Source organism: Nerophis lumbriciformis, linkage group LG22, assembly GCF_033978685.3.
Source record: "Nerophis lumbriciformis linkage group LG22, RoL_Nlum_v2.1, whole genome shotgun sequence".
Lineage (NCBI taxonomy): Eukaryota > Metazoa > Chordata > Actinopteri > Syngnathiformes > Syngnathidae > Nerophis > Nerophis lumbriciformis.
The window spans coordinates 23,258,500-23,284,361 of NC_084569.2; the positions used below are offsets into that span (position 1 = coordinate 23,258,500).

The 25,862-nt window shown below is 40.1% G+C and overlaps 1 protein-coding gene across 2 annotated transcripts in view; it reads left to right on the forward strand.

Annotated features, from left to right (window-relative positions):
- Positions 1-15,123: 15,123 nt before the first annotated feature.
- The window catches only part of srebf2 (sterol regulatory element binding transcription factor 2), an 87,103-nt gene continuing 76,364 nt past the window's right edge, over positions 15,124-25,862 (forward strand). For both annotated transcript variants that reach the window (XM_061973976.2, XM_061973977.2), the window contains exon 1: positions 15,124-15,436. In XM_061973976.2, the coding sequence (XP_061829960.1) occupies positions 15,343-15,436 (94 nt within the window). In that variant the 5' untranslated portion in view covers positions 15,124-15,342. The remainder of the gene's footprint in view (positions 15,437-25,862) is intronic.

Here is a 25,862-nt window from a genome sequence, read left to right on the forward strand (position 1 = left end):
TGACACAACCCAGGTGCATTTATGACCTTGAAATTGAAGTTTATGGGTCTAAGTTCATTGTGCCAACTTTACTTGTTCCAGGGCAGAAAGATGATGATCATTGGGACCAATGTCATAAGACCCATTATACAGGCAATGAAGTCTGATAATAAGTACTGGCAGCTGGTCTGCTCCAATACTTCTGACCCCAATTGTGAACAGTTTCTTGGACTACTCAGCTGCATTACACGCTGGTCTGGTCCCGAAATGCCTGAAAAAGTTGGTACAGTCAAGCTAAGACAATCTGTCACTCTTGCACCTCAGGGAGAGTCTCTAGTATGGGGGAAGCTGCCCAGCAGTGCTCCTGTGTCACCTGGGAGTACTGTCATTGTGGAGCCCACCTCTTCCCGTTCAACCCCTAGAGACATCATTGTTGGGCGGGTCGTGACACCCATGTGGGGTGATCGTTGGGTCCCAATGAAGGCACCCCATCACAGCGGAAAGTCAAGTCCTTCCTGGGCATTGTGCTCTACAACCAGCATTTCATCCCTGGCTGTTCTTCTCTTGCAAAGCCACTTTACACATTGACTGCAGGACAGAAGAGGAGTGCCAAGGGCTCCTTTGGGCGGAGAAGAGCAGGCACCTTCAGAAAACTGACTCCTCAGGACTGGACTTCTGCTTGTGAGAAGGTGTTTGAGGATCTGAAGAGTGCACTTCTTAATAATGTGGTGCTGGCACACCCAGAGTTTGAAAGGCCCTTCATCCTCTGCACCGATGCATCCCTTGATGGTCTGGGTGCAGTCCTGTCCCAGGTCCCTGATGGCGAAGAACGAGCGAGACCCATTGCTTTTGCAAGCAAAACTCTCAGCCGCAGCCAAGTCAACTACCCTGCTCACAGACTGGAGTTCTTAGCCCTTAAATGGGCAGTTTGTGATAAATTCAGCCACTGGCTCAAGGGTCACAGGTTTACTGTCTGGTCGGATAACAACTTCCTCACTCACGTCCTGACTAAGCCAAAACTAGATGCCTGTGAGCAGCGGTGGATCTCCAAGTTGGCTCCATATAATTTTGAGATTAAGCACATCCCTGGCACGCAGAATGTGGTGGCAGATGCACTCAGTAGAGACCCATTTGTGACTCCTTTGAGGGAGCGGCTGCTGGGTGAGCCCTATGCTAAGCTGCTGAATCGGGTCTGTGATGTCAGTGATGGATGTGTGCAGGATGCGTTCCGCTTCACTTGCCAGCCACAGTCACTGAGGTGTCATCCTCACATTGACACTATTGAAAGTTCAATGGCCGAAGAAGATGTCTCTTCAATCCTTTCTTCTTTGGATGAATGGGACAGTGCTCCTCGCCAGCGTGCTACCTCACTAGCTGACCACCTCACAACATTGGAACCTCCTGGCCAAGACACTTTGCCTTCCCTGTCACTTGCTGACCTTCAGTCTCACCAACAAAGAGACCCAGTCATCTTAAGAGCTACTTATTATGTTGACATAAAACGCAGGCCCTCCAGACGCGAACGTTGTAATGAAAATCAGCTAACTCTGAGAGTCTTGAAACAGTGGGATAGGCTGATACTTCTGGATGGTATCCTCTATAGAGTCACAAAGGACCCTTTGACCAAGAAGAAGAGGAACCAGTTTGTTGTGCCAGAGTCCTTGAAGGCAGACGCACTGTCTGGCGTTCATGACCAAGCTGGTCATCAAGGTCAGCCCCGCACTCTTGCTCGCCACCGCTTTTTCTGGTATGACATGGAGAAGGATGTCCGCAGTTACGTGAAACAGTGCCGCAGGTGTGTCCTTAGCAAGACCCCCGAGCCTTCAGCAAGGGCCTCGCTACAAAGCATCAAGACCTCTGCTCCCCTAGAGCTTGTGTGTGTTGACTTTTGGAAAGCTGAAGACAGCCACAACAAATCTGTGGATGTTCTTGTAGTCACTGATCACTATACGAAATTGGCACATGCTTTTCCTTGTCAGGACCAGACTGCAAAGAGGGTTGCTAGGAAATTATGGGACAGCTTCTTCTGCATTTACGGCTTCCCCCAGCGCCTTCATTCAGACCAGGGTGCAAATTTTGAAAGTGAACTGATTGCTGAACTCTTGATGTTGTCAGGAGTTGACAAGTCTCACACTTCCCCCTACCATCCTATGGGAAACGGTGGGACGGAGCGGTTTAACCGCACCTTGGTCAACATGTTGAGATTATTGCCCTCTCGCTCCAAGCAGAAATGGCCCCAAATGATCCAGACAATGACTTTTGTGTATAATTGCACTGTGCATGAGACGACTGGGTTTGCGCCTTTTTATTTGATGTTTGGGAGAACCCCGAGATTGCCGGTAGATCTCCTCTTTAAGAATGTGTTTCGGGATGAGACTCTGTGTGACTATAACATATATGTAAAGTCCCTTTTAGAGGACTGGCATTGTGCCATGACGCTAGCCCAGTAGAACTGCTCTGCTGAGCAGAAGCATCAGAGCAAGCAGTACAACAGAAAGGTCAAAGGTCAGCCTCTTTCACTTGGCAACCAGGTGCTGTTGGCAACAAAGGTGTCAAAGGGAAACGTAAACTTTCTGACAAGTGGTTGCCTGTTATACACACTGTGGTGGCCTCAAAACCCGAACTGCACATCTACCGGATCAAGGATCCAGAGGGGAATAAACGTGTTGTTCACCGTAACCTGTTGCTCCAGGTTAACTTCCTGCCGTTAGACGGAGCTTTGGAGGATGATGCTGGACCAGTGGTCATGCCTGCCACAGCAGTATTTGATTGGTGTGAGTCAGAGGTGTCGGATACGGCAGCTGCAACTGTTGGGACATCCCATGCTGGTTCCCTCTTGAGTGCTGATGCTTGTGATGATGGCCGTACTGCCTCATGGGTCCATGAGCAGTCTTCCTTTGATGAGCCTCAGTGTTCAGAGTCCGCTAAAGTAGTCTCCCCTCCAGACAGTGGCCATATTGCTGCTCTGGATCCCCCGATAGCTCTCCCTGCTCCCTCACTGCAATTAGTCCCAGTTGGTACACCTCAAGCATCTGGTGCTGAGAACCAATTTGCCTCACGGTTTGGCAGAGTCATTAAACCTGTTTACCGTTTCATAGAGTCCATGGTTCAACTTGAGTCCATATTAGGGGTCGAGCCAGGCTCCCATACTGTTATTAATGGGTGAGATATGACCAGAAAGCTGTTTTGTGCTGCTCTTGGTGTGGACTCAATGTTCTGAAAAACTAATTTTTCCCTACTCACCCACGATGTTTGGCCTGTGTATGTGTGGTGTATAAGGCACCTCACCTTGTCTATAGAGTACTATAGAGTTCTTGCTAGGCGCCAAGCAAGTCTCTTGTTCTCTTATCCTTTAAATAGGAAGCGTATATTGCTGTTTAATGCAAATTTGGGATTTTCATGGCCATTGTGTTTACACATGTGTACTGTTCTTGCAAACCAGACTTTTGTGTAATTATTGGGGGGTGAGTGTAACAGGGTCCATTATGTCTTGTAAATAATGTATTTTATAATGCTTTATTATTGTTATAATTACACAAAATGTGTAAGTTACATGTAAATACCTGAATATTGTTTGATGTTTTGTCAATGTGGAACCATTGTCTCGTTGTCCCTCCTACTACAATAATTACTGTGACACCTGACTTTATATATGCGTTGGACACGCCTTCCAACTTCCCTTTTGTCTACCATAACGGGAGAGGTAGGCGTCCATGCGACAACAGAAAATGTATTGTGATGTTAAGAACTTCAGTTCACTTTCTTGTTCTGTGTTGTATTTTGTGTAGGGACTCGACGACGGAAAAAACTTATTGACAACAATTGTATTCTGTGTTTTATCAGGTATGTTTATTTCACTGTTGTACGCCCTTTTGTCTACCATAACGGGAGAGAGACTCGACGACGGAAAAAACTTATTGACAACAATTGTATTCTGTGTTTTATCAGTAAAGTGCAGCTGAGCAATCCATGGTGCCGGTCGTGTTTCATAAAAGCCGCACAACGCAGAGGAAAAGACCACCGGTTACATATACAACAATTCTTCTCAAAAAAAGAGGAGTATGCACGTACAACACTTAAGACCTTCAGTATATCAGTATGTGGAATTAAATTATGGAATGGATTAAGCAAAGCAATCAAACAATGTACTAATATGATCCACTTCAAGAAACTCTTCAAACTTAAAGTGTTTACAAAGTACAAAGAAGAAGAACCATGATAAACATTCTGTATTTATTCCATCCATCCATTCTTCCATTCTTTCATTCTTTCATTCTCAAAATAATCTTACTTATATCATTATATGTAATATGACTTACTTCACCAATTATTATTTATTGGTTTATTTTTATTGTGATTACTTATGGAGTATATTGTGAATAAACTGAGAACAGGAAGTGAACAAAAGTTTTAGCAACTGTTATGTAAAAGAAAAGGGGTAGGATTAAATAAGCTCTGCTTCTTCCTACTCCTTTTCGAACATGTTGAAAACTGAAACTGGAAATTGTGATGTATCATGTGTGTATGCTTGCATGTTCGAAATAAACTCACACTCAAACTCAAACTCAAACTCAAACGTGGACCCCGACTTAAACAAGTTGAAAAACGTATTGGGGTGTTACCATTTAGTGGTCAATTGTACGGAATATGTACTGTACTGTGCAATCTACTAATACAAATTTCAATCAACCAATCAAAAATGCTATCCGGTCAGCGTGCTAACAAATTTTTGCCCAAAATTGCATTTTCTAATTACTTAAAAACAAATGTGCTGGTTTTGAAGGTAAAAACTTGCAAACTGTTTTGATTTGTGTTGGGCACTGACGGAGATATATATATATATATATATATATATATATATATATATATATATATATACATATATATATATATATATGTATATATATATATATGTATGTATATATATATATATATGTATATATATATATATGTATATATGTATATATATATATATGTATATATATATATATATATATATATATATATATATATATGTATATACATATATATGTATATATGTATATATATATGTATATATATATATATATATATATATATATATATATGTATGTATGTATGTATGTATGTGTATATATATATATATATTTATATATATATATATATATATATATATATATATATATATATATACAGTATATATATATATCTATGCAAGAGTTATTTCTTTCTATTCAGTCATATTTGAAAACAGCTAGTGTTTTTCCATTTGTTCTCTTTCTGGTTGTCCGCAAGTCCACTGTGAGTTACCCTGACTTTAGGAATGTGAGGAGGAGAGATACTCCTTCTCCTTACCTCATCCTGTCTCAGGCTAAAGTAGAACAATAGACATGTGTACTCGTTCTGGAGGGTGTGGGCTTTTGGCATATTGAAGAACACAGCACTTCCGTAATGTTTTCAGTTCAACTTGGCTACGCAATTGAATGTGTTGTTCTAGGCTGGTCTCTTCAAAGCTTTGAAAATAAATGACAAAATACCTATTCTGTTCTGCTGATAATTCAAACTCAGCTTATATGTCATCGAAAGAACTTGGGATTGACCTGTAACTTAAATTCCCTTGGAGGAACATCTGGTCAGACGCAACAGCACCCCTGGTCTAGACCCATACCAACATATATATAGTACCGGAGATCATCTTATGCGATAGATGGCAACAATTACAGGTAAGTAGATAGGTAGGTAGGTCTTTATTGTCATTGCACAAGTACAACAAAACGTTTTCAGCACAAACCCGTTCAAGATTAGACAAACAAATAGTGTACAGGGTTACAGAACAGGAACGCTGATGGGTCGCCACAAGGCGCCTCGTAAAAGATGGGGAAAAGGTAAACGCTGGGGGAGGATGAGTAAAAAAATACAATCTAGTCTGGGCTCCTAAGGGGGCCCAGTCTGGAGTGGAAAAAATCCTCCATAGCAAAGCACATATACATATGACTTAGACTTAGACTTAGACTTCCTTTTTTATTGTCATTCAAATTTGAACTTTACAGCACAGATACAACATCCATCTCGAGACTTGCAACAAAGGGGGAGGAGTAGGGGCCACGGTGGCAGGCTGCAGCTCTTCAGGCGCTGCCCATCCGTCCATCACCCCTAGGGATTCGTGTTGGATGGGGGCTGGGGTATGGGTGTGTGGCGTATATTTTTGTGGATGCATGTGTGTGTGTGTGTGTAAGCCTACCGCGTGTCTCTGTTCCGCGGCCTTGATGTCGTGCAGTTGCTAGTCCAAAGTCAACAACAAGAAGTGTGTGTCCATGAGAGACAGGAAAGGAGTTTGTTGTGTCTTCGCCGCACTGTCCTTCGGGAGAGTCTCGAAGCCAGGGAAACAACCCAAGTTAGAAGGTTTTGTATGCGAGTGAAAATAAAATTTGCTTTTCACTCTAAATTGTCCTCAAAATTCATCCTGCAGGGCAGACAGTCGGATGTTATACAAATCACAAGCGTGTCCACAGTTCTTCTCGCATCCTCCAATCATTTGTGGCAGCTTTGGGGTACTTTGAAGACTGCCAGCAACTTCCAATTTGACGACAAACCAGAGCAACGCTTAATCCAATCAGCAGATGTCCTGTTGTCATAATTCCGAATAGGTGGATATCTTCACGTCCTCGACTGGAAGGGTCGCCAGGCACGCGGCACTCCTTCTCCCAAGAGTCCGTCATGTGTCCAGCAACAACCGCTCCGTCACGACAAGCAGATTCCCCCAAACCCAAGATCTTGTCAATTTCTTTGAGGCCAGTTAAATAGTTCCAATGTTTAGATTTGGAGAGCAGTGCAAAAAGAGGCAACAAGACAAGACAAAGAAGAAAGCAGGAGACAAAGAAGCAAGCAGGAATTAGAAAGTTAACATTGACGCAAAAATTGATAGCTTTCATTTTTCTTTTCACCACCATTCAAACAGTACACTGTAAAAAAAAATCCTATTTTTATGGTTAATTTACTCTAAATTTCCACTGTAATTTTTCTATTTTTTTTAAATAGTTTATCAAACTGTAGAATTGAAGACCTTATCTGTAAATAAACAATCCGCCTGTTATTTTAAGTAATATGCCAGTAGTGACAAACTATGTATATTTCTATTTTTTTTTACAGAAAAATACCAAATTAATTATACACAGCATTTTCTGTTTTCTTAAATTACTTTCAAATTCATGTAAAATTACAGTAAGTATCTTTCATTAAATATGTAGCTTTTTATATAAAACTCTTATGTCCATACAAACAATCTAACACAGGGGTGTCAAACTCAAATACAGTGTGGGCTAAAATTTCAAACTGAACAAAGCCGCGGGCCAAGATTGAATAAATTAACCTTTTAACAGGGACCCAAACAAGTTTTGCATTGAATATTGAACAAGCAAGGCTTATATAACTTTATAGTGACATGCAAAATCGAGTTTCAAATAATAATAATAATGATTAAAAAATATCAATGGCATATCAAATACAATTTAAATAAACATTGAATGCCTCTTTTCTATTTGCAGCCTTCTGAGGTAAATATCAACATTAACTTTTTCCACAGGCTAATAAATTTGAAAATAAAATAACAATGAATAAAACAACCATTCAGGACTTTAAACTACTCAGTTTGCAACACACTGATCTAATCTGATGTGCCCAAGCCAGATACCTGCCATCTTTTCTTGGATGCTAGTTCATTAATGTCGGCTCAGGCTTTGAGCTGAGGCAACCTTCATTATCGAACAAAGGTGTTCATCAGTCATTATATCTCGTCCACCCGGACCACAGTCTTGGGGGCGTGCCTTAAATGCACTGCCTTTAACGTCCTCTATGAGCTATCGTCACGTCCGCTTTTCATCCATTCTAAAATCGTTCGGACCCAGTCACAAGCAGTGTTGGGACTAACGCGTTACAAAGTAACGCGTTACTGTAACGCCGTTAGTTTTGGCGGTAACTAGTAATCTAACGCGTTATTTTTTATATTCAGTAACTCAGTTACAGTTACTACATGATGCGTTACTGCGTTATTTTACGTTATTTTTTATGTAGTATCGGCTAGAAACTGAGGATCTGATCGTGTTTTATGGCAGCGAAGCAGAGACGTGCTTCTGATTCTTCCTCTGCGCTCTCTGTGTGTGTGTGCGGGTGTGGGGAGGGGAGGGGGGTGCGCAATACAATGTAAACCGTTGGCCAACAAAAAAGTAACCACAGAACACTATACGACTATACGGTATAGTGTTCTGTGGTTACTTTTTGGTTGGCCAAGCGGACGTGACGGCAGGCTGTCCTCACTCAGGTCCACACGGACCTGGAGGGGCGTGCCTTAAGTCCGGCTGGAAATCGGGAGAAATTTGGGAGAATGGTTGTCCCGGGGAGAGGCAAGTATGAGATATTCTCACTTCTTTTCTTTTGTCGAGCACAATTTAGTTAAATGTAAGTTGTGTCTTGGATCAAAGATCCCGTCTACTGCCCAAAACAACAATTCAAATCTGCCTGGTTAGGCTTTGTGTATGTCACGTGTGCCTTCCTTAGGTGAAGCCAGCTTTACAGCTATGTTGTTGATTGATTGATTGATTGATTGAAACTTTTATTAGTATGTTGCACAGTACAGTACATATTCGGTACAATTGACCACTAAATGGTAACACCCCAGTAAGTTTTTCAACTTGCTTAAGTCGGGGTCCACTGATTCATGATACAGATATATACTATCAAATATATACTAACATCATAATACAGTCATCACACAAGATAATCATCAGGGTATATACATTGAATTATTTACAATCCGGGGTGTGGGATATGGAGGAGGGGGTGGGGGGATTAGGTGTGGTTGGTATCAACACTTCTGTCATCAACAATCAGCATCAACAATTGCATCATCAGAGAAATGGACATTGAAACAGTGTAGGTCTGACTTGGTAGGATATGTATAGCAAGTAGTGGACACAGAGAGAGAGATCAGAAAGTATAAGAAAAAATGTCTACATTTGATTATTTACAATCCGAAGAGGTATTATGTGGAAGGGAGGGTGTTAGTTTAAGGTTGTAGTTGCCTGGAGATGTTCTTTTAGTGTGGTTTTGAAGGAGGATAGAGATGCCCTTTATTTTACACCTGTTGGGAGTGGATTCCATATTGAAGTGGCATAGAAAGACAATGAGTTAAGACCTTTGTTAGTTTGGAATCTGGGTTTAACGTGGTTAGTGTTAGTGTTAGTGTTATTATGCTGTTTGTTACTTATGTATGTTATGTTGCAGCTATTTAAAATAGTTTTGTCAATTTGTTCTGGCCTGAAATAAATTGGCCCTTTGAAACATATCTTTGTCTTTGTGTGTTGTATGTAGAGCACATTGCTTAGCAGAGTTCAGTGATGCAAATGCATGTCAAGTTGATCAACAGATTGTATTATTCTCCAGTGCAATAACAGTACTGAAATGAAGGCTAAAAGGGCATTAATGGGAGCTTTAAAAACAAAAAGTAGAAGAAGTAACTAAATAGTTACTTTTCACAGTAACACATTACTTTTTGGTGTAAGTAACTGAGTTTGTAACTGAGTTACTTTTGAAATAAAGTAACTAGCAACTGTAACTAGTTACTGGTTTTCAGTAACTAACCCAACACTGGTCACAAGATATGTGCGGCTTCTGTGCGCACACACACGTGAATGCAACGCATACTTCATCAACAGCGATACAGGTTACACTGAGGGTGCCAGTATAAAAAAACTTTAACACTGTTAGAAATGTACACCACACTGTGAATCCACACCAAACAAGAATGACAAACACATTTTGGGTGAACATCCGCACCGTAACACAACATAAACACAACAGAACAACTACCCAGAACCCTTTGCAGCACTAACTCTTCCGGGACCCCCCCCACACACACACACACCTTGTAGCGTCCCGGAAGAGTTAGTGCTGCAAAGGGTTCTGGGTATTTGTTCTGTTGTGTTTATGTTGTGTTACGGTGCGGATGTTCTCCCGAAATGTGTTTGTCATTCTTGTTTGGTGTGGATTCACAGTGTGGCGTATATTTCTAACAGTGTTAAAGTTGTTTATTCGGCTACCCTCAGTGTAACCTGTATCGCTGTTGATGAAGTTTGCGTTGCATTTAATTGTGTGTGCGTGCAGAAGCCGCACAGTTCACTGGCTGAAAAGCAGACGTGACGATTTTCGGGAGGGGCGCTGAAGTTTGGAAGACTCCCGGGAGGGTTGGCAAGTATTAGAATTAGCGGTAAATGCGGTGTTACCGCGGCACCGCCGCAATATATAATCGGCAGGCCAGCTTTAGTGTTATTTTGATATCGCCTCAAGGGCCAAGTGAAATTACACGGCGAGCCAAATTTGGCCCGCGGGCCAGAGTTTGACACCTACGCTGTAGAATAAAGGTATTTTTCTGCAGAACTGTTTGCATCATCACTTTATTAAAAGTGGTTGATCTTAACAATTCAGAAAAAATCTGTAAAATAATAGTATTTTTCTGTGGAACTGCCAGCATTGTCACTTCATTAAAGGTGTTTGATCGTAATAATTTGGAAAAACTCTGTAGAATAAAGGCATTTTTCTGCAGAACTGTTTGCATCGTCACTTTATTAAATATGGTTGATCTTAATAATTTAGTAAAAATCTGTAAAATTACGATATTTTTCCGCAAAACGTTTCATGAAAATTTTTGTAAATATGTTTTTGATCATTATTTGGTTTACAATGTTTTACTTTAATTTCATGGTTTTCGTTTGGCAGCCGTAGCTGCCAGTAGATGACCGTTTTTTTACAGAATGTTTTTACAGTGTAGTTTTAATTTCAGCGAAAACAAAGGTTGTATTTGCACTGTCGTTCCCCCACTACCAAGGGTACCTAGGGTTGTACGGTATACCGGTAATTGTATAGTACCACGGTACTATACTCTGTTTGAAAAGTACCAGGTCCCTGGCATGACGGCGCGTCGAAACTAACGATAAAGCTATAACACTGAAACGCTCCCTCAGGAAAGGTGCTTTAAGACATGGCTAGCCAGCTAGCGGCTAACATTCATCCGCAGTCGGCAGTGTTTTAGCTTCCTCTAAATCACTAATCCTCGCTTCCATGTCAACGAATTAAGTAAGTTTCTTACATGTACCATTATCACTGGAGGACAAATAGCTAAACATGCTTCACTACACACCGTAGGAGGATACGATAGCTAACCGCTAACAGCAAGCTAGCACCCTGAATGTAAACAAATGCCATGGGTGGATGTACACCTGACATTCACTGTAATGATACCAAAATACAATTATCTTTATATAAAATGTATATTATGTTTATAAACTCAGGAAATATGTCCCTGGACACATGAGGACTTTGAATATGACCAATGTATAATCCTGTAACTACTTGGTATCGGATCGATACCCAAATTTGTGGTATCATCCAAAACTAATAAAGTATCAAACAACAGAAGAATAAGTGATTATTACATTTTCACAGAAGTGTAGATAGAACATGTTAAAAGAGAAAATAACCAGATATTAACAGTAAATGAACAAGTAGATTAATAATAATTTTTTACAGTTTGTTCCTCATAATGTTGAGTTGTCTCATATGTTCACTGTTTTATTTAAGGACAAAATTGCAATAAGAAACATATGTTTAATGTACCCCAAGATTTGTTGTTAAAAAAAAGCCAATAATGCCTTTTATTGTGGTACCCCTTATTTAGAAAAGTACCGAAAAGTATCAAAAAAAATCGAAATACGTTTTGGTACCGATACCAGTGCTAAAATATTGGTATCGGGACAACCCTAAGCGGCATGTGTGTCTAACAAAATTCGACAACAAACGTGACATGGTAGCACAATTCAATAGCATCAAGCTTCGCTATTGGTAGCTTTTTTGAGGAATTAGCCAAATTCGACAGAATACCGGATCCTCATCCAAAGTCGAAAGTGTTGTGGAAACAGAAGAAAATGGTGGATCTTATAAAGCCAGAGGCGGTGCAACAATGTACTGGTGGTTTGTTTTCTTTGTTTGAATTTTTCCAATCTGTTTGATCTAAAATTTACAAATTTACTGAACTGTGAAATGCTGCGGAAACACAAGCCACACAGATAGTTACAGAAATTAAAGGTTCCAGGAACTTAAAGCCATTTTTTCCCCTGGCACGGATCCATGTGACTAAAACAGAAGCCGTGTTTTTTCATGTTTCCTCCTTCCTGATGAGCATGAAACAAGCCTCTCAGACATGAATATGTGACGTTATGTGTGCTGTTATTGACTGCAGCAGTCCATAAAGTATATGTATTTTTATTTTGTAATAATATGCAAACTGTATAACACATTTTACAGTTAATAATAAATGCAATTAATAATTAGTGCAACCAGGGGTTTTCTCATGGTGTGTTTAGTACTTTTTGTTTTAATGAAAAAAAAAGAATATTCCTTTTTATTACAGGTGTCACGTCATATTGTCATTTTATATAAAAACCTGGAAATAATGGGTGTCGAAAAAATCTTTCTTACTAAATATATTTGTTCTTTCCATTTTGACAAAAAAAAATGCATATTTTAATAGTCAAGTGTTATCATATATTCCAAACTTTTTTTTTTGTTTAGTAAAATAAATATCTAAACATTTAAAGCAAGTTATTCATCTAATTGTACTTAAAAAATATAATGAATGAACACAGAGACAGTTGTGTAATGATATAATTCATACATTTATATCCGAGGCTCCAGTCATAACTGCAATGTGGCCTATCAACAGAAGTTGTGTTATTTTTTTGTAGCTATAAAGTACATGGAAAGGGGAAGTATTTGAATTAAATTTTTATAAATAATTAAAAAAAATAATGTGTTACAATTGACTGGTGTCTTTTCAGCAGTGTTTTTCAACCACTGTGCCACGGCATACCAGTGTGCCGTGAAATACAGTCTGGTGTGCCGTGGGAGATTATGTAATTTCACCTAATTGGGTTAAAAATATTTTTTGCAAACCAGTAATTATAATCTGCAAATGTGCCGTTGCTGACTGTCGGCGCTGTCTAGAGCTCGGCAGCATAACCATGTAATACTTTTCCATATCAGTAGGTGGCAGCAGGTAGCTTATTGCTTTGTCGATGTTTGTCGTGATCACAATATGCAAACGACAGCGGGAGGCAGTGTGCAGGTAAAAAGGTATCTAACTCTTAAACCAAAAATAAACAAAAGGCGAGTGCCGCTAAGAAAAGCCATTGAAGCTTAGGGATGATGGCTATGCAAAATGAAGCTAAAACTGAACAAGCTGCAAAGTAAACAAAAACAGAATGCTGGACGACAGCAAAGACATACAGCGTGTGGAGCAGACGGCGTCCACAAAGTACATCCGTACATGACATGACAATCAACAATGTCCCCACAAAGAACGATAGCGTCCGCACAACTCAAATAGTCTTGATTGCTAAAACAAAGCAGATGCGGGGAATTTTGATTGATTGATTGAAACTTTTATTAGTAGATTGCACAGTGAAGTACATATTCCGTACAATTGACCACTAAATGGTAACACCCGAATAAGTTTTCCAACTTGTTTAAGTCGGGTCCCACTTAAATTGATTCATGATACAGATATATACTATTTTCATAATACAGTCATCACACAGGATAATCATCACAGTATATAAATCAAATTATTTACAGTACATTATTTACAATCCGGGGTGTGGGATATGGAGGGGGGGAAGCGTTCAAGGAAGACATGAAACTTCTGCAGGAAAATACCAACAAAACAGGAAAAGCCACCAAAAATAGGAACGCAAGACAAAAACTAAAACACTACACACAGGAAAACACCAAAAACTTCAAAATAAGTCACGGTGTGATGTGGCAGGTTGTGACAGTACACCTACTTTGAGACAAGAGCTATAGTGATGCATGGTTGGTTATGGTTAAAATTCATATCCAACAATTGCGAGAATGACTTTTTATTGTCAATATCAGCAGCTGAGTTTAATGTTTTTATGTTTTCTGCTCGAGATTTTTTCAACGCAAGAAATGTGCCTTGGCTCAGAAAATGTTGAAAAGCACTGGTTTACAGTACAGCAGTGTTTTTCAACCTTTTTTGAGCCAAGGCACATTTCTTCCGTTGAAAGAATCTGGAGGCACACCACCAGCAGAAATCAATAAAAAAACGAAACTCATTTGACAGTAAAAAGTCGTTGTCGCAAGTGTTGGATATGAATTTAAACCATAACCAATCATGCATCACTATAGCTCTTGTTTCAAAGTAGGTATACTGTCCCGACCTGTCACATCATGCCGTGACTTATTTTGAGTTTTTTGCTGTTTTCCTGTGTGGAGTGTTTTAGTTCTTGTCTTGCACTCCTATTTTGGTGGCTTTTTCTCTTTTTTTGGTATTTTCCTGTAGCAGTTTCATGTCTTCCTTTGAGCGATATTTCCCGCATTTACTTTGTTTTGGCAATCAAGAATATTTCAGTTGTTTTTATCCTTCCTTGTGGGGACATTATTGATTGTCATGTCATGTTCGGATGCACTTTTGTGGACGCCGTCTTTGCTCCACAGTAAGTCTTTGCTGTCGTCCAGCATTCTGTTTTTGTTTCCTTTGCAGCCAGTTCAGTTTTAGTTTCGTTCTGCATAGCCATCCCTAAGCAATGCCTTTTCTTAGGGGCACTCACCGTTTTTTTATTTTTGGTTTAAGCATTAGACACCTTTTTACCTGCACGATGCCTCCCGCTGTTTCCGACATCTACAAAGCAATTAGCTACAGGCTGCCCCAACTGATATGGAAGAGTATTACACGGTTACTCTGCCGAGCTGTAGACAGCACCTACACTCAACAACAACACATAATTTGCAGACTATAACTACTGGTTTGCAAAAAATATTTTGAACGAAATTAGGTGAAATTAGATAATCTCCCACGGCACACCAGACTGTATCTCACTGCACACTAGTGTGCCGCGGCACAGTGGTTGAAAAACTGAGTACAGAACACTTCTTGTCACTGACACTGGGGGCGCGGTCTATTCAAATTGCACATGGGTGACGTACTATCAGGCCACGAAGAATACGGCTCGCTCATTGGCCAACGACAGCCGGTCTGCTGACAACAACGCGTGTGTTTGGACCAATCAGGGAGCGCTTTACACCATCGATTCTGTTTGGACATGACGTAACTACCGTAAAACAATATGGCGTCCTCGGAGAAACATGATTGCCGATGAGTCTAACCGGATAGACCGCCGCCTCACGTGAGGCAACGTTGTTGTCTGACGTAACGTTTTCGGTAAAATACATCCATGTTGTAGGCGTTGGTGAGCGCACCTGTTTATTTTGAGCACGGACTTTCAATTCGAGTGCAGTTGCTCGTCGGCGCTCAAGATGGATGGTGGAGAGTACGTCTCCCCAATGGAGAACGTGGACCCGACTTTAGCTGAGTTAGTGGGAGATGAATTCACACTGGGGGACTTCGATGGTGAGTTCGTGTCACTGCTAACTGTGTGAAGTGTTTACCTGGCTTTGCTTGGCCTGGCTGATAATCAAGCGCGATATGCTCGTAGGTGCCGCGCAAATGACTAAAATGCACGTTGCAAGTCACGTGACATGCATATTCACCAAAATTGCCGTTCTGTGTTTGTTACACCTGTTGCGTTGATGTGCACAGAAACATAACTCATCACACTGTTATTACGGTAGAGAACAATTGTCCAAAGTGCGGCCCGGGGGCCAGTAGCGGCATGCAGCTCCAGTTTTGTTGGCCCCCAACGTGTTGTCAAAAAACAGGAAAAATTTAAGAAAAAGACCAAAACAACCTAATGTAAATTAAAAAAAATGTAAATTCTTGATTTAATTAAATTTAAGTATACTTGTTATTTAAGTACATGCCTATACTCTGCTCAAGATACAGAAAAATGCATTTTTAAATGTAATTTCTTCAAAAAATAACCATTTTGATAATATATTTTTCATGTGGGATAAAAACATCATTTAAAAAACACTCAGACACCAAAGCGCATCAATTTAACTTTTTTTTAATCAGCCCCTGAAGTCCACTAGCAGCTATTAAAATTCTAAAATAAGGTTGCTGAATAGACAATAGTTTTATTTCTGACCATCCAAGATAAACAAAAGGCTCTCATCACACTTTTTTACGGTATAGAACAGGTGTGGCCCAAAGTGCGGCCCGGGGCCATTAGCGGCCTGCAGCTTGAGTTTTGTTGACCCCCAACATGTTGTCAAAAAACAGGCAAAATGAAAGAAAAAGAGCAAAACAACCTAATGTAATTAGAAAAAAGCAGAACATTTATTTAAAAAAATGTAAATTCTTGTGTTAATTAAATTTTGATATAGTTTTTATTTTGTAAAAAAAAAGCCTATACTCTGCTCAAGATGCAAAGAATATGCATTTTTTTAAAGTTTTTTTTTTCATACAAGAACTATTTTGATAATATATATTTCAAGTGGGATAAAAACATCATTAAAAAAACCACTATAAGACACCAAACGTATCAATTGAACTTTTTTTTTAATCAGCCCCTGAAGTCCACTATTAGCTATAAAATTCAAAAATAATGTTGCTGAATAGACCATAGTTTTATTTCTGGCCGTCCAATAAAAAGAGCAAAACAATCTAATGTAATTAAAAAAAAGCAGAACATGTAAAATTTTTATTTTTTATTCTTGTATTAATTAAATTTTAATATACTTTTTATTTTGTGTAAAAAAAAAAAAAGAAAGGCCTGGACTCTCTGAAGATGCAAAAAAATGCACTATTTTTAAAAAAAGTTATTTTTTCAAACAAGAACTATTTTGATCATATATATTTCAGGTGGGATAAAAACGTCATTAAGAAAAACACTAAGACACCAAAACGCATCAATTGAACTTTTTTTTTGTTATCAGCCCCTGAAGCCCACTAGCAGCTCTTAAATTCTAAAATAATGTTGCTGAATAGACAATAATTTTATTTCTGACCGTCCAAGATAAACAAAAGGCTCTCATCACACTTTTATTATGGTATAGAACAGGTGTCCAAAGTGCGGCCCGGGGCCATTAGCGGCCTGCAGCTCCAGTTTTGTTGGACCCCAACATGTCAAAAAACAGGAAAAATGTAAGAAAAAGAGCAAAACAATCTAATGTAATTAGAAAGAAGCAAGAACTATTTTGAGAATATATTTTTCATGTGGGATAAAAACATAATTTAAAAAAACACTATAAGACACCAAAACACACCAATTGAACTTTTTTTAAACTAACCCCTGAAGTCCTCTAGCACAGTGGTCCCCAACCACCGGGCCGCGGCCCTGTACCGGTCCGTGGATCGATTGGTACCGGGCTGCACAACAAATTAAAAAAATAAAAATATATACAGTATATATATTTTATATTTTTATTAAATCAACATAAAAAACACAAGATACACTTACAATTAGTGCACCAACCCAAAAAACCTCCCTCCCCCATTTACACTCATTCACACTCATTCGCACAAGGGGTTGTTTCTTTCTGTTATTAAAATCTCTGGTTCCTACATTATATATCAATATAGATCAATACAGTCTGCAGGGATACAGTCCGTAAGCACACATGATTGTATTTCTTTATGACAAAAAAAAAATACCACCCCCCCACACTTAAAACCAATTTGTTATTATTAATCAGTATTAACATTTTTCTAGTAGTTTTGCCATATTTTCAATTGTTGCTGCATTTTGTACTTTGAGATTTTTTCAAGTGTTTACAGATATTTAATTACTTTTTTTTTTTAATTAAAAACAACTTGAAACAAATGTAGCATCTTCTGATGGTGTTATTATAAAATGTACTCGTGTTTAGAGACTCTACTTCTATCCCTCCATGTCCCTGTTGAAAGATGCTAGCTGCAGCGAGCATGGCGTCACACTTGCTCTAATTGGACTTTCTCTGCCTTATAGTCCTGTCCTCTTAACATTTGCGCATTTTGTGGATGACTGTCCGCGGGTGTATCTGCAATATACAAAAATCACGTCCATATCACAGACATGCTGACAACGCTCCAGACAGTCACAATGACATGCACTTTGTTTGCATCCGGTTTCGGTCGTGTGGTTTTCAGTGATCAAAGTATTTTTTCGGTGGTCAAGTTTTCGTTACATCACTTGTCAATAGTACGCAAATAATAGACTATATATGTTAATTCATACTGTAACAATGTTACAATGTTATGTTCGTGTGGTTTGGATTCAATGTCAGTTTTTCCCATGGTCGCAAACACACCGTCCGTGCCTAAAAGGTGATTGGTGGAGAATGAGGAAGTGTTGTTACGTGTTAAAGTAAAAGTACCACTGATAGTCACACACACACTAGGTGTGGTGAAATTGCCCTCTACATTTGACCCATCCCCTTGTTCCACTCCCTGGGAGGTGAGGGGAGCAGTGAGCAGCAGCGATGGCCGTGCTCGGGAATCATTTTGGTGATTTAACCCCCAATTCCAACCCTTGATACTGAGTGCCAAGCAGGGAGGTAATGGGTCCCATTTTTATAGTCTTTGGTATGACTCGGCAACTCACGACCTACCGATCTCAAGGCGGACACTCTAACCACAAGGCCACTGAGCACTGAGTGTCCGGGGAAGCGCGCACTCACGGAGACAAAAGTGTGTGCACGGGATGTAAAACCTGTTGGAATTGTGCCGTTTGTTATCATAAGAATGGTAATAAAAGTAAAAAATAGCGTCGGACTTTGTGTGATTTCTTTTAGGGGCTACAATATATTATATTACTAATTCATTCATTTGTTTTCAAGTTTAAAAAAAAACGTATTTTCAAAGTGTGGTAGTAGTAAAAATACTGCAGTGCGCAACATTCAATTATCCATCCATCCATCCATCCATCTTCTTCCGCTTATCCGAGGTCGGGTCGCGGGGGCAGCAGCCTAAGCAGGGAAGCCCAGACTTCCCTCTCCCCAGCCACTTCGTCCAGCTCCTCCCGGGGGATCCCGAGGCGTTCCCAGGCCAGCCGGGAGACATAGTCTTCCCAACGTGTCCTGGGTCTTCCTCGTGGCCTCCTACCGGTCGGACATGCTCTAAACACCTCCTTAGGGAGGCGCTCGGGTGGCATCCTGACCAGATGCCCGAACCACCTCATCTGGCTCCTCTCGATGTGGAGGAGCAGCGGCTTTACTTTGAGCTCCCCCCGGATGGCAGAGCTTCTCACCCTATCTCTAAGGGAGAGCCCCGCCACCCGGCGGAGGAAACTAATTTCGGCCGCTTGTACCCGTGATCTTGTCCTTTCGGTCATAACCCAAAGCTCATGACTATAGGTGAGGATGGGAACGTAGATCGACCGGTAAATTGAGAGCTTTGCCTTCCGGCTCAGCTCCTTCTTCACCACAACGGATCGATACAGCGTCCGCATTACTGAAGACGCCGCACCGATCCGCCTGTCGATCTCACCATCCACTCTTCCCTCACTCGTGAACAAGACTCCGAGGTACTTGAACTCCTCCACTTGGGGCAAGATCTCCTCCCCAACCCGGAGATGGCACTCCACCTTTTTCCGGGCGAGAACCATGGACTCGGACTTGGAGGTGCTGATTCTCATCCCAGTCGCTTCACACTCGGCTGCGAACCGATCCAGTGAGAGCTGAAGATCCTGGCCAGATGAAGCCATCAGGACCAAATCATCTGCAAAAAGCAGAGACCTAATCCTGCAGCCACCAAACCGGATCCCCTCAACGCCTTGACTGCGCCTAGAAATTCTGTCCATAAAAGTTATGAACAGAATCGGTGACAAAGGGCAGCCTTGGCGGAGTCCAACCCTCACCGGAAACGTGTCCGACTTACTGCCGGCAATGCGAACCAAGCTCTGACACTGATCATACAGGGAGCGGACCGCCACAATCAGACAGTCCGACATTCAATTACATTAAAGGGAAAACCCTGCTAGCGTAAGGTACTTTTTAAAAACCTTTATTTTGTAAGCGCAGTTATTGTGAAGGGAGGAAGTGTGCTGCTGTTCTAACCTTGACGAGTGTGGAGACGACTTGAAACTGTTTAAAAAAAAAAAAAAAAAAAAGCCTCTCAAGTTGCGAGTACTGTTTGTACGTCAATGTTACATCCATGATGTCGTTCACAACAACAAAAGCAACTGAGATGTGTTGTGGGTGTATGGATTGTAGGGCTGGGCGATATGGCCTTTTATTAATATCTTGATATTTTTAGGCCATGTCACGATACACGATATATATCTCGATATTTTGCCTTAGCCTTGAATGAACACTTGATGCATATAGTCACACCAGTATGATGATTCTATGTGTCTACATTAAAACATTCTTGTTCATACTGCGTTAATAATATATGCTCATTTTAAACTTTCATGCAGAGAGGGAAATCACAACTAAGTCAATTTACCAAAACTGTATTTATTAAACAGTTATTAAGCAGTGGCACAAACATTCATGTCATTTCAAAACAGAAAGTGCAAGATTGTCAGAGACATTTTAAAACAAGCTATAAGTGCACTTTTGTGATTGATGTCACCAAGATGACTAATCAAAACAACACTAAATTAAAGTGTACTTTTTGGACAGAAAGCCACTACAATAGTTAAAAACAAATAAAGTGCACTTTTGTGCATGATGTCACACAAGATATTTCAATAACTGTCAAATAAAAATGAGCTGCATAATAGGAAATCAAATAGTGTATGTCCTTCGCTATGTGGTAGGTTCCTGCGGACGTTATCTCCTTCTGTTGATTTTTTTTTCATACAGTGTTGATCTGGAAATAGTGGCTTCAGCATTTTGTTGGGTGTGGCACCGGCCGGAGATGTTGACATGCAGAGTTTCAAACACTCTTCATTCTCTAGTGGGTGACTTTTCAAATGATGCTACATTAGCAGTGCTGCTAGTTTTTGTAGCAACGCTTTTGTCGCATAAATGTTGAACATATTCCCGCTTGAAGCCAAACCACCGCCAGACGATGGATCCCGTGCTGTTTTTCTTGGGAATTAATTCTTCCTCCATTTGTTACCAAATTCGCACCTTCTCTCTCTCCTATTACCACTTGCACCGCACCGTTAGCATCACAGCTAATGTTACCATGTCGCTACCTCTCGGCTCCGCGGGAGCGTGTGACGTGTGTAAGAAGGTGCGCTTGTTTTACGTCTCTGTGAGAAGGAGACACAAGAAAGAACGCATGCAGTGTAATGTCCACAGCTAAAAGCAACTGCGTGAGAATGTATACTCGAATATCATGATTTAGTAATTTCTATATCGCACAGAGACAAACCCGCGATGTATCGAGTATATCGATATATCGCCCAGCCCTAATGGATTGTTCTGTTTAGTTTTTCAGGGATGAATGAGGGGTCCTAGACACGTTATTTCCCAAACAAATGTTCCTTCTCCTCCCAATGACATAATTTCACTCACATTTATGTGAATTTCCCTGATATTAGGTGTTTAACAGTCGATTCCGTTCTGTTAGCTCCGTCCGCAGTTATGTCAACGCGGAAATGCCTTCCTTTTTTTGTTGAGTTTAGTGGTTTTCGATTAGGCATACGAGCGATGTCAAATAACAAGTGGCAACCATGGTAAGAGCCCAAACCTCTAGTAAACATGGTCTTGTTTTCACTCATACGCTCACTCATCCGTTTCACCGTTACAAGCTCTGGAATTTGCATTTTTATAATATTTTCATGATCGTGAGAAGCCAAAATCATTTCATTAATTGTCCAGCCCGTATGAACATAAAATTGACAAACGGTAAGTTTTGTCTTTAGATGGGTTGTACTTGTATAGCGCTTTTCTACCTTCAAGGTACTCAAAGCGCTTTGACACTACTTCCACATTTACCCATTCACACACACATTCACACACTGATGACATAGATGTATGCAATCTGTCCATATTAGCGTTGTACGGTATACCAGTACTAATATAGTACCGCGATACTAATTAATCATGAATCGGTACTATACCGCCTCTAAAAAGTACCGGTTCCCCCGCAACCCCCCTTTTTTTCCCCCTAGTGACATTGCTGGTTTTACGAGTAGAGGAGCGTGTTCGGCAAGCAGACACAGTGTGTAGACAGAAAAGGCAGAACGGACGCATTTTGGCTTAAAAACTAACGATAAAGTGGGCTAACGTCCAGCCGCAGTCTGCAGTGTTTTAGCTACTTCTAAATCACTAAACCTCGCCTCCATGGCGACAAATAAAGTATGTTTCTTGCATTATCACTGGAGGACGAGGAATAGCTAAACATGTTTCACTACACACCGTAGCTCACCGGCATCACAATGTAAACAAACACCATGGGTGGATCTACACCTGACATCCACTGTAATGATACCAAGTACAGGAGTGTATCTAGTCGATACTACTATGAATACATCGATGTTTTTTAGTATCACAAAATCTTTTTTTGTTTTTTTAAAATGTATGTTTTGTTTATAAACTCAGGAAATATGTCCCTGGACACATGAGGACTTAAATGATGACCAATGTATGATCCTTTAACTACTTGGTATCGGATCGATACCCAAATTTTTGGTATCATCCAAAACTAATGTAAAGTATCAAACAACAGAAAAATAAGTGATTATTACATTTTAACAGAAGTGTAGATTTGTCCCTCATAATGTTGACAAAATAATAGAATGATTAATGGCACAATATGTTACTGCATACGTCAGCAGACTAATTAGGAGCCATTGTTTGTTTACTTACTACTAAAAGACAAGTTGTCTAGTATGTTCACATTTTTATTTATGCACAAAATTGCAATAAGAAACATATGTTTAATGTACCGTAAGAATAAAGCCAATAATGCCAATAAAAATAAAGCCAATAATGCCATTTTTTGTGGTCCCCTTTATTTAGAAAAGTATCGAAATACATTGGTATCAGGACAACCCTAGTCCATATATGTAATATATGTCCGTTTTCAGCATTTTTACGTACAAAAAATAATATTAAAAAGGCCCCCGTATACTTTGACTTTTCGTTATGTGACCCTCGGTGAAAAAAGTCGGGCCCCCCCTAGTATAGAAACACTCGACCACAATAAAATATTTAAGGGTAATATAAAATATACAGAAGTATCTTATTGAATAGGCAAAATCAACATTATGAACTGTTGAGGGCAAGTTGTGCTTTCATGAGGGAGTCCATCGACCAGCGAGCTCATACCCACTCATGTAATCCCACTTAATCATCATGTCAAAGAGAGGAATGTGTAGACTGTGAGACACTTATGATAGATGACAGGCCTCGGGTTGGGTGTTTGTTTACATATTGTCCCATAACTGTGCCAAAATGGTATCACTTGAAACGGCGCCTGTGCTTATACGGCGCTCGAACAAGTAGACTTAAAAAGATGTAGGAAAACTAAAAAATGTTGGCCATAAACAATGGCTTTTTTAATTGTAATACTCCAAAGACATGCACCTGGGGATAAGTTGATTGGCAACACTAAAATTGGCCCTAGTGTGTGAATGTGAGTGTGAATGTTGTCTGTCTATCTGTGTTGGCCCTGTGATGAGGTGGCGACTTGTCCAGGGTGTACACCGCCTTCCGCCCGAATGCAGCTGAGATAGGCTCCAGCATCCCCCGCGACCCCAAAAAGGGACAAGCGATAGAAAATGGATGGATGGATGGATGGATGGACTGTGACATGCAAGTTGACAACAGTAATGAATAATATACTTAAATAATGTAAAAGAAATGCTATTATTACTAAGTAATATATTAGTCCTAACAAAGGAAATATGTAAAAAAAAAATTCACCGTACTTTAAGTACATACATGCTCAGTATTCCATGCGACCATGCAAGAGTTATGTATTATTAAGCAAAATACAGTCACTTTCCAATTTTATTTCACAACATGAACTGGGTCGTCATATGTTTTTTTTTACACAACATGTGATGGTGGTTTTTAGGTCAAAATGTTGCATAGATTATGTTTTACAGATCATCTTCAAGCCGCTTTCTGACCGGCTCTACAGGATGTTCCCTCTATTTATGTGCCTCCACTTCAACTGCGTCCTCTCCCCGTTATCTCTGTTGTAGTTTTTAGCTCTTCCATAGCAAGCCTACTGACAACTGTGGGTTAGAACTATACGCTACTTTGTATTAGAAATGGCAACAGCGGAGCATGCCCCCCCCCAACAAGAGGATAGAGAAAAAGGAGGAGTTTTTTTTACAACAGAGTCGGATTACAATGGCGGACTTGCACAAAGCACTTTGGGTAAATTTCTACCAAATATGGAGATATCCGCCGAAGTCATAACTTGGGAAAACGTCACAAATGGAGGAATTTCCAATCTGCTCGTTTGGAGGAAGTTTGAAAAAAGGCAACATTGTTTTATAAATATCTCCACCATGCCTCCATGGTTTGAGGACTTACATAGATCCCAAATACACAAAAACAGGTACCAATGGGTAAGAAAAAATGTTTTTAGCATAATAGTACACTTGTTGCCGGTGGTTGAGTCTGTATCTTTTAAAGTGAAGTACTGTATTTTCCCGACTATGGAGTGCAACGGTATATAAGCCACACCCAAACATTTTTAAAAGGAAAAATATTTTCCCTGCAGATATATACGTTGTGAAATGAGTTTTTTACACCGGTATTTTTTGTAAATGCTTATATACATACCTTTATTGTTAATTGTTTCTAAACAGCTTATCAAACAAAACAAAAGTCATCATCATGAACCCACCAGCTGCGGAAGTTAGCTCTCCAATCAGCTAAACAGAATCAATAATGTTTTGGTGAATTCACTGAGGAATTTGTGAAACTGAAACAATACAAAAAGAATGCCATTGTAAGTTATTAATAATAACACAGACACTTGTAAACGTGTTAGCATATTAGCTAATGCTAACAAAGCTAGCTTGATTACATTACGATAGCATGTACAAATATGCATGAAAACACTCCTACGGACATCACACTGTTTAGTAAGTAAGAATTGTTTTATTCCTATTGTAAAACTTACAAATGTATAGAAGACCAAACGCCACTTCTTCCGGTTGTTGAAAGCACCAACTGGTAGAAACGGCAGCCCCTGCAGTGAGCAAATTTGTCCAAAAGATGGTGCCATAGCACAAACATTAAAACACCCTCTCATTGTTTTGCTTGTTTTTTTTTGTTTTTTTTTACAAAATAATTTTTATTATGGCTGTCAGCCAAGAAAAATCCGTAAATTAGCCGTAGGCTGCAAGTGTAGGAAAAAAGTAGCTATTAGATATGCGCGGTTTGCGGACACAACCGCGGAGTCCGCGGATAAACCGCGGTCGGGCGGGTAAAAATAGATTTTAAATAGATGCGGGCGGTTGGCGCTTGAACCAATTCGGAAATATATATACATAGTTAAATGTTGTTACCCACATACGAAAAACGAGCAGTACTCTTTGAAACAGTCAATTATTCATCAGGCACCGCCAGGGGCGCCGAAAAGGGGGGGTAAAGGAGACTGATTCTAGGGCCCCATGATGGAGGGGGGCCCAGAGAGGCCCCTAATGATGATGAAATTATAATACAGAAAAAATAATGACACTGTGTTGGGGGCCCTGTAAAGATTATTTTCATGGAGCCCAAAATCCCTAGCGGCGCCCCTCGGCACCGCGTCCCAGCAACAAGTGCCGCAAGTGAGCGCTTCTTCAGCGCAGCAGGGCGCATTTTAGAGGCCAGGCGCATTTTAGAGGCCAGGCGCTCTCGCATGAATCCTGGCACTGTAGATGCCATTTTATTCCTGCATAGTGCTAACAAAAAAAAAAGTAAGTAGACATACGGTTGGATATGTTAAACGAATTAGTCTACGTTACCTATAGGCTATACCAAATAAGCCCATGTCTAACCTATATTGAGTTCGGCCAGCTAAATAATTTTGATGGTTACGTGTTGTTTGGGCG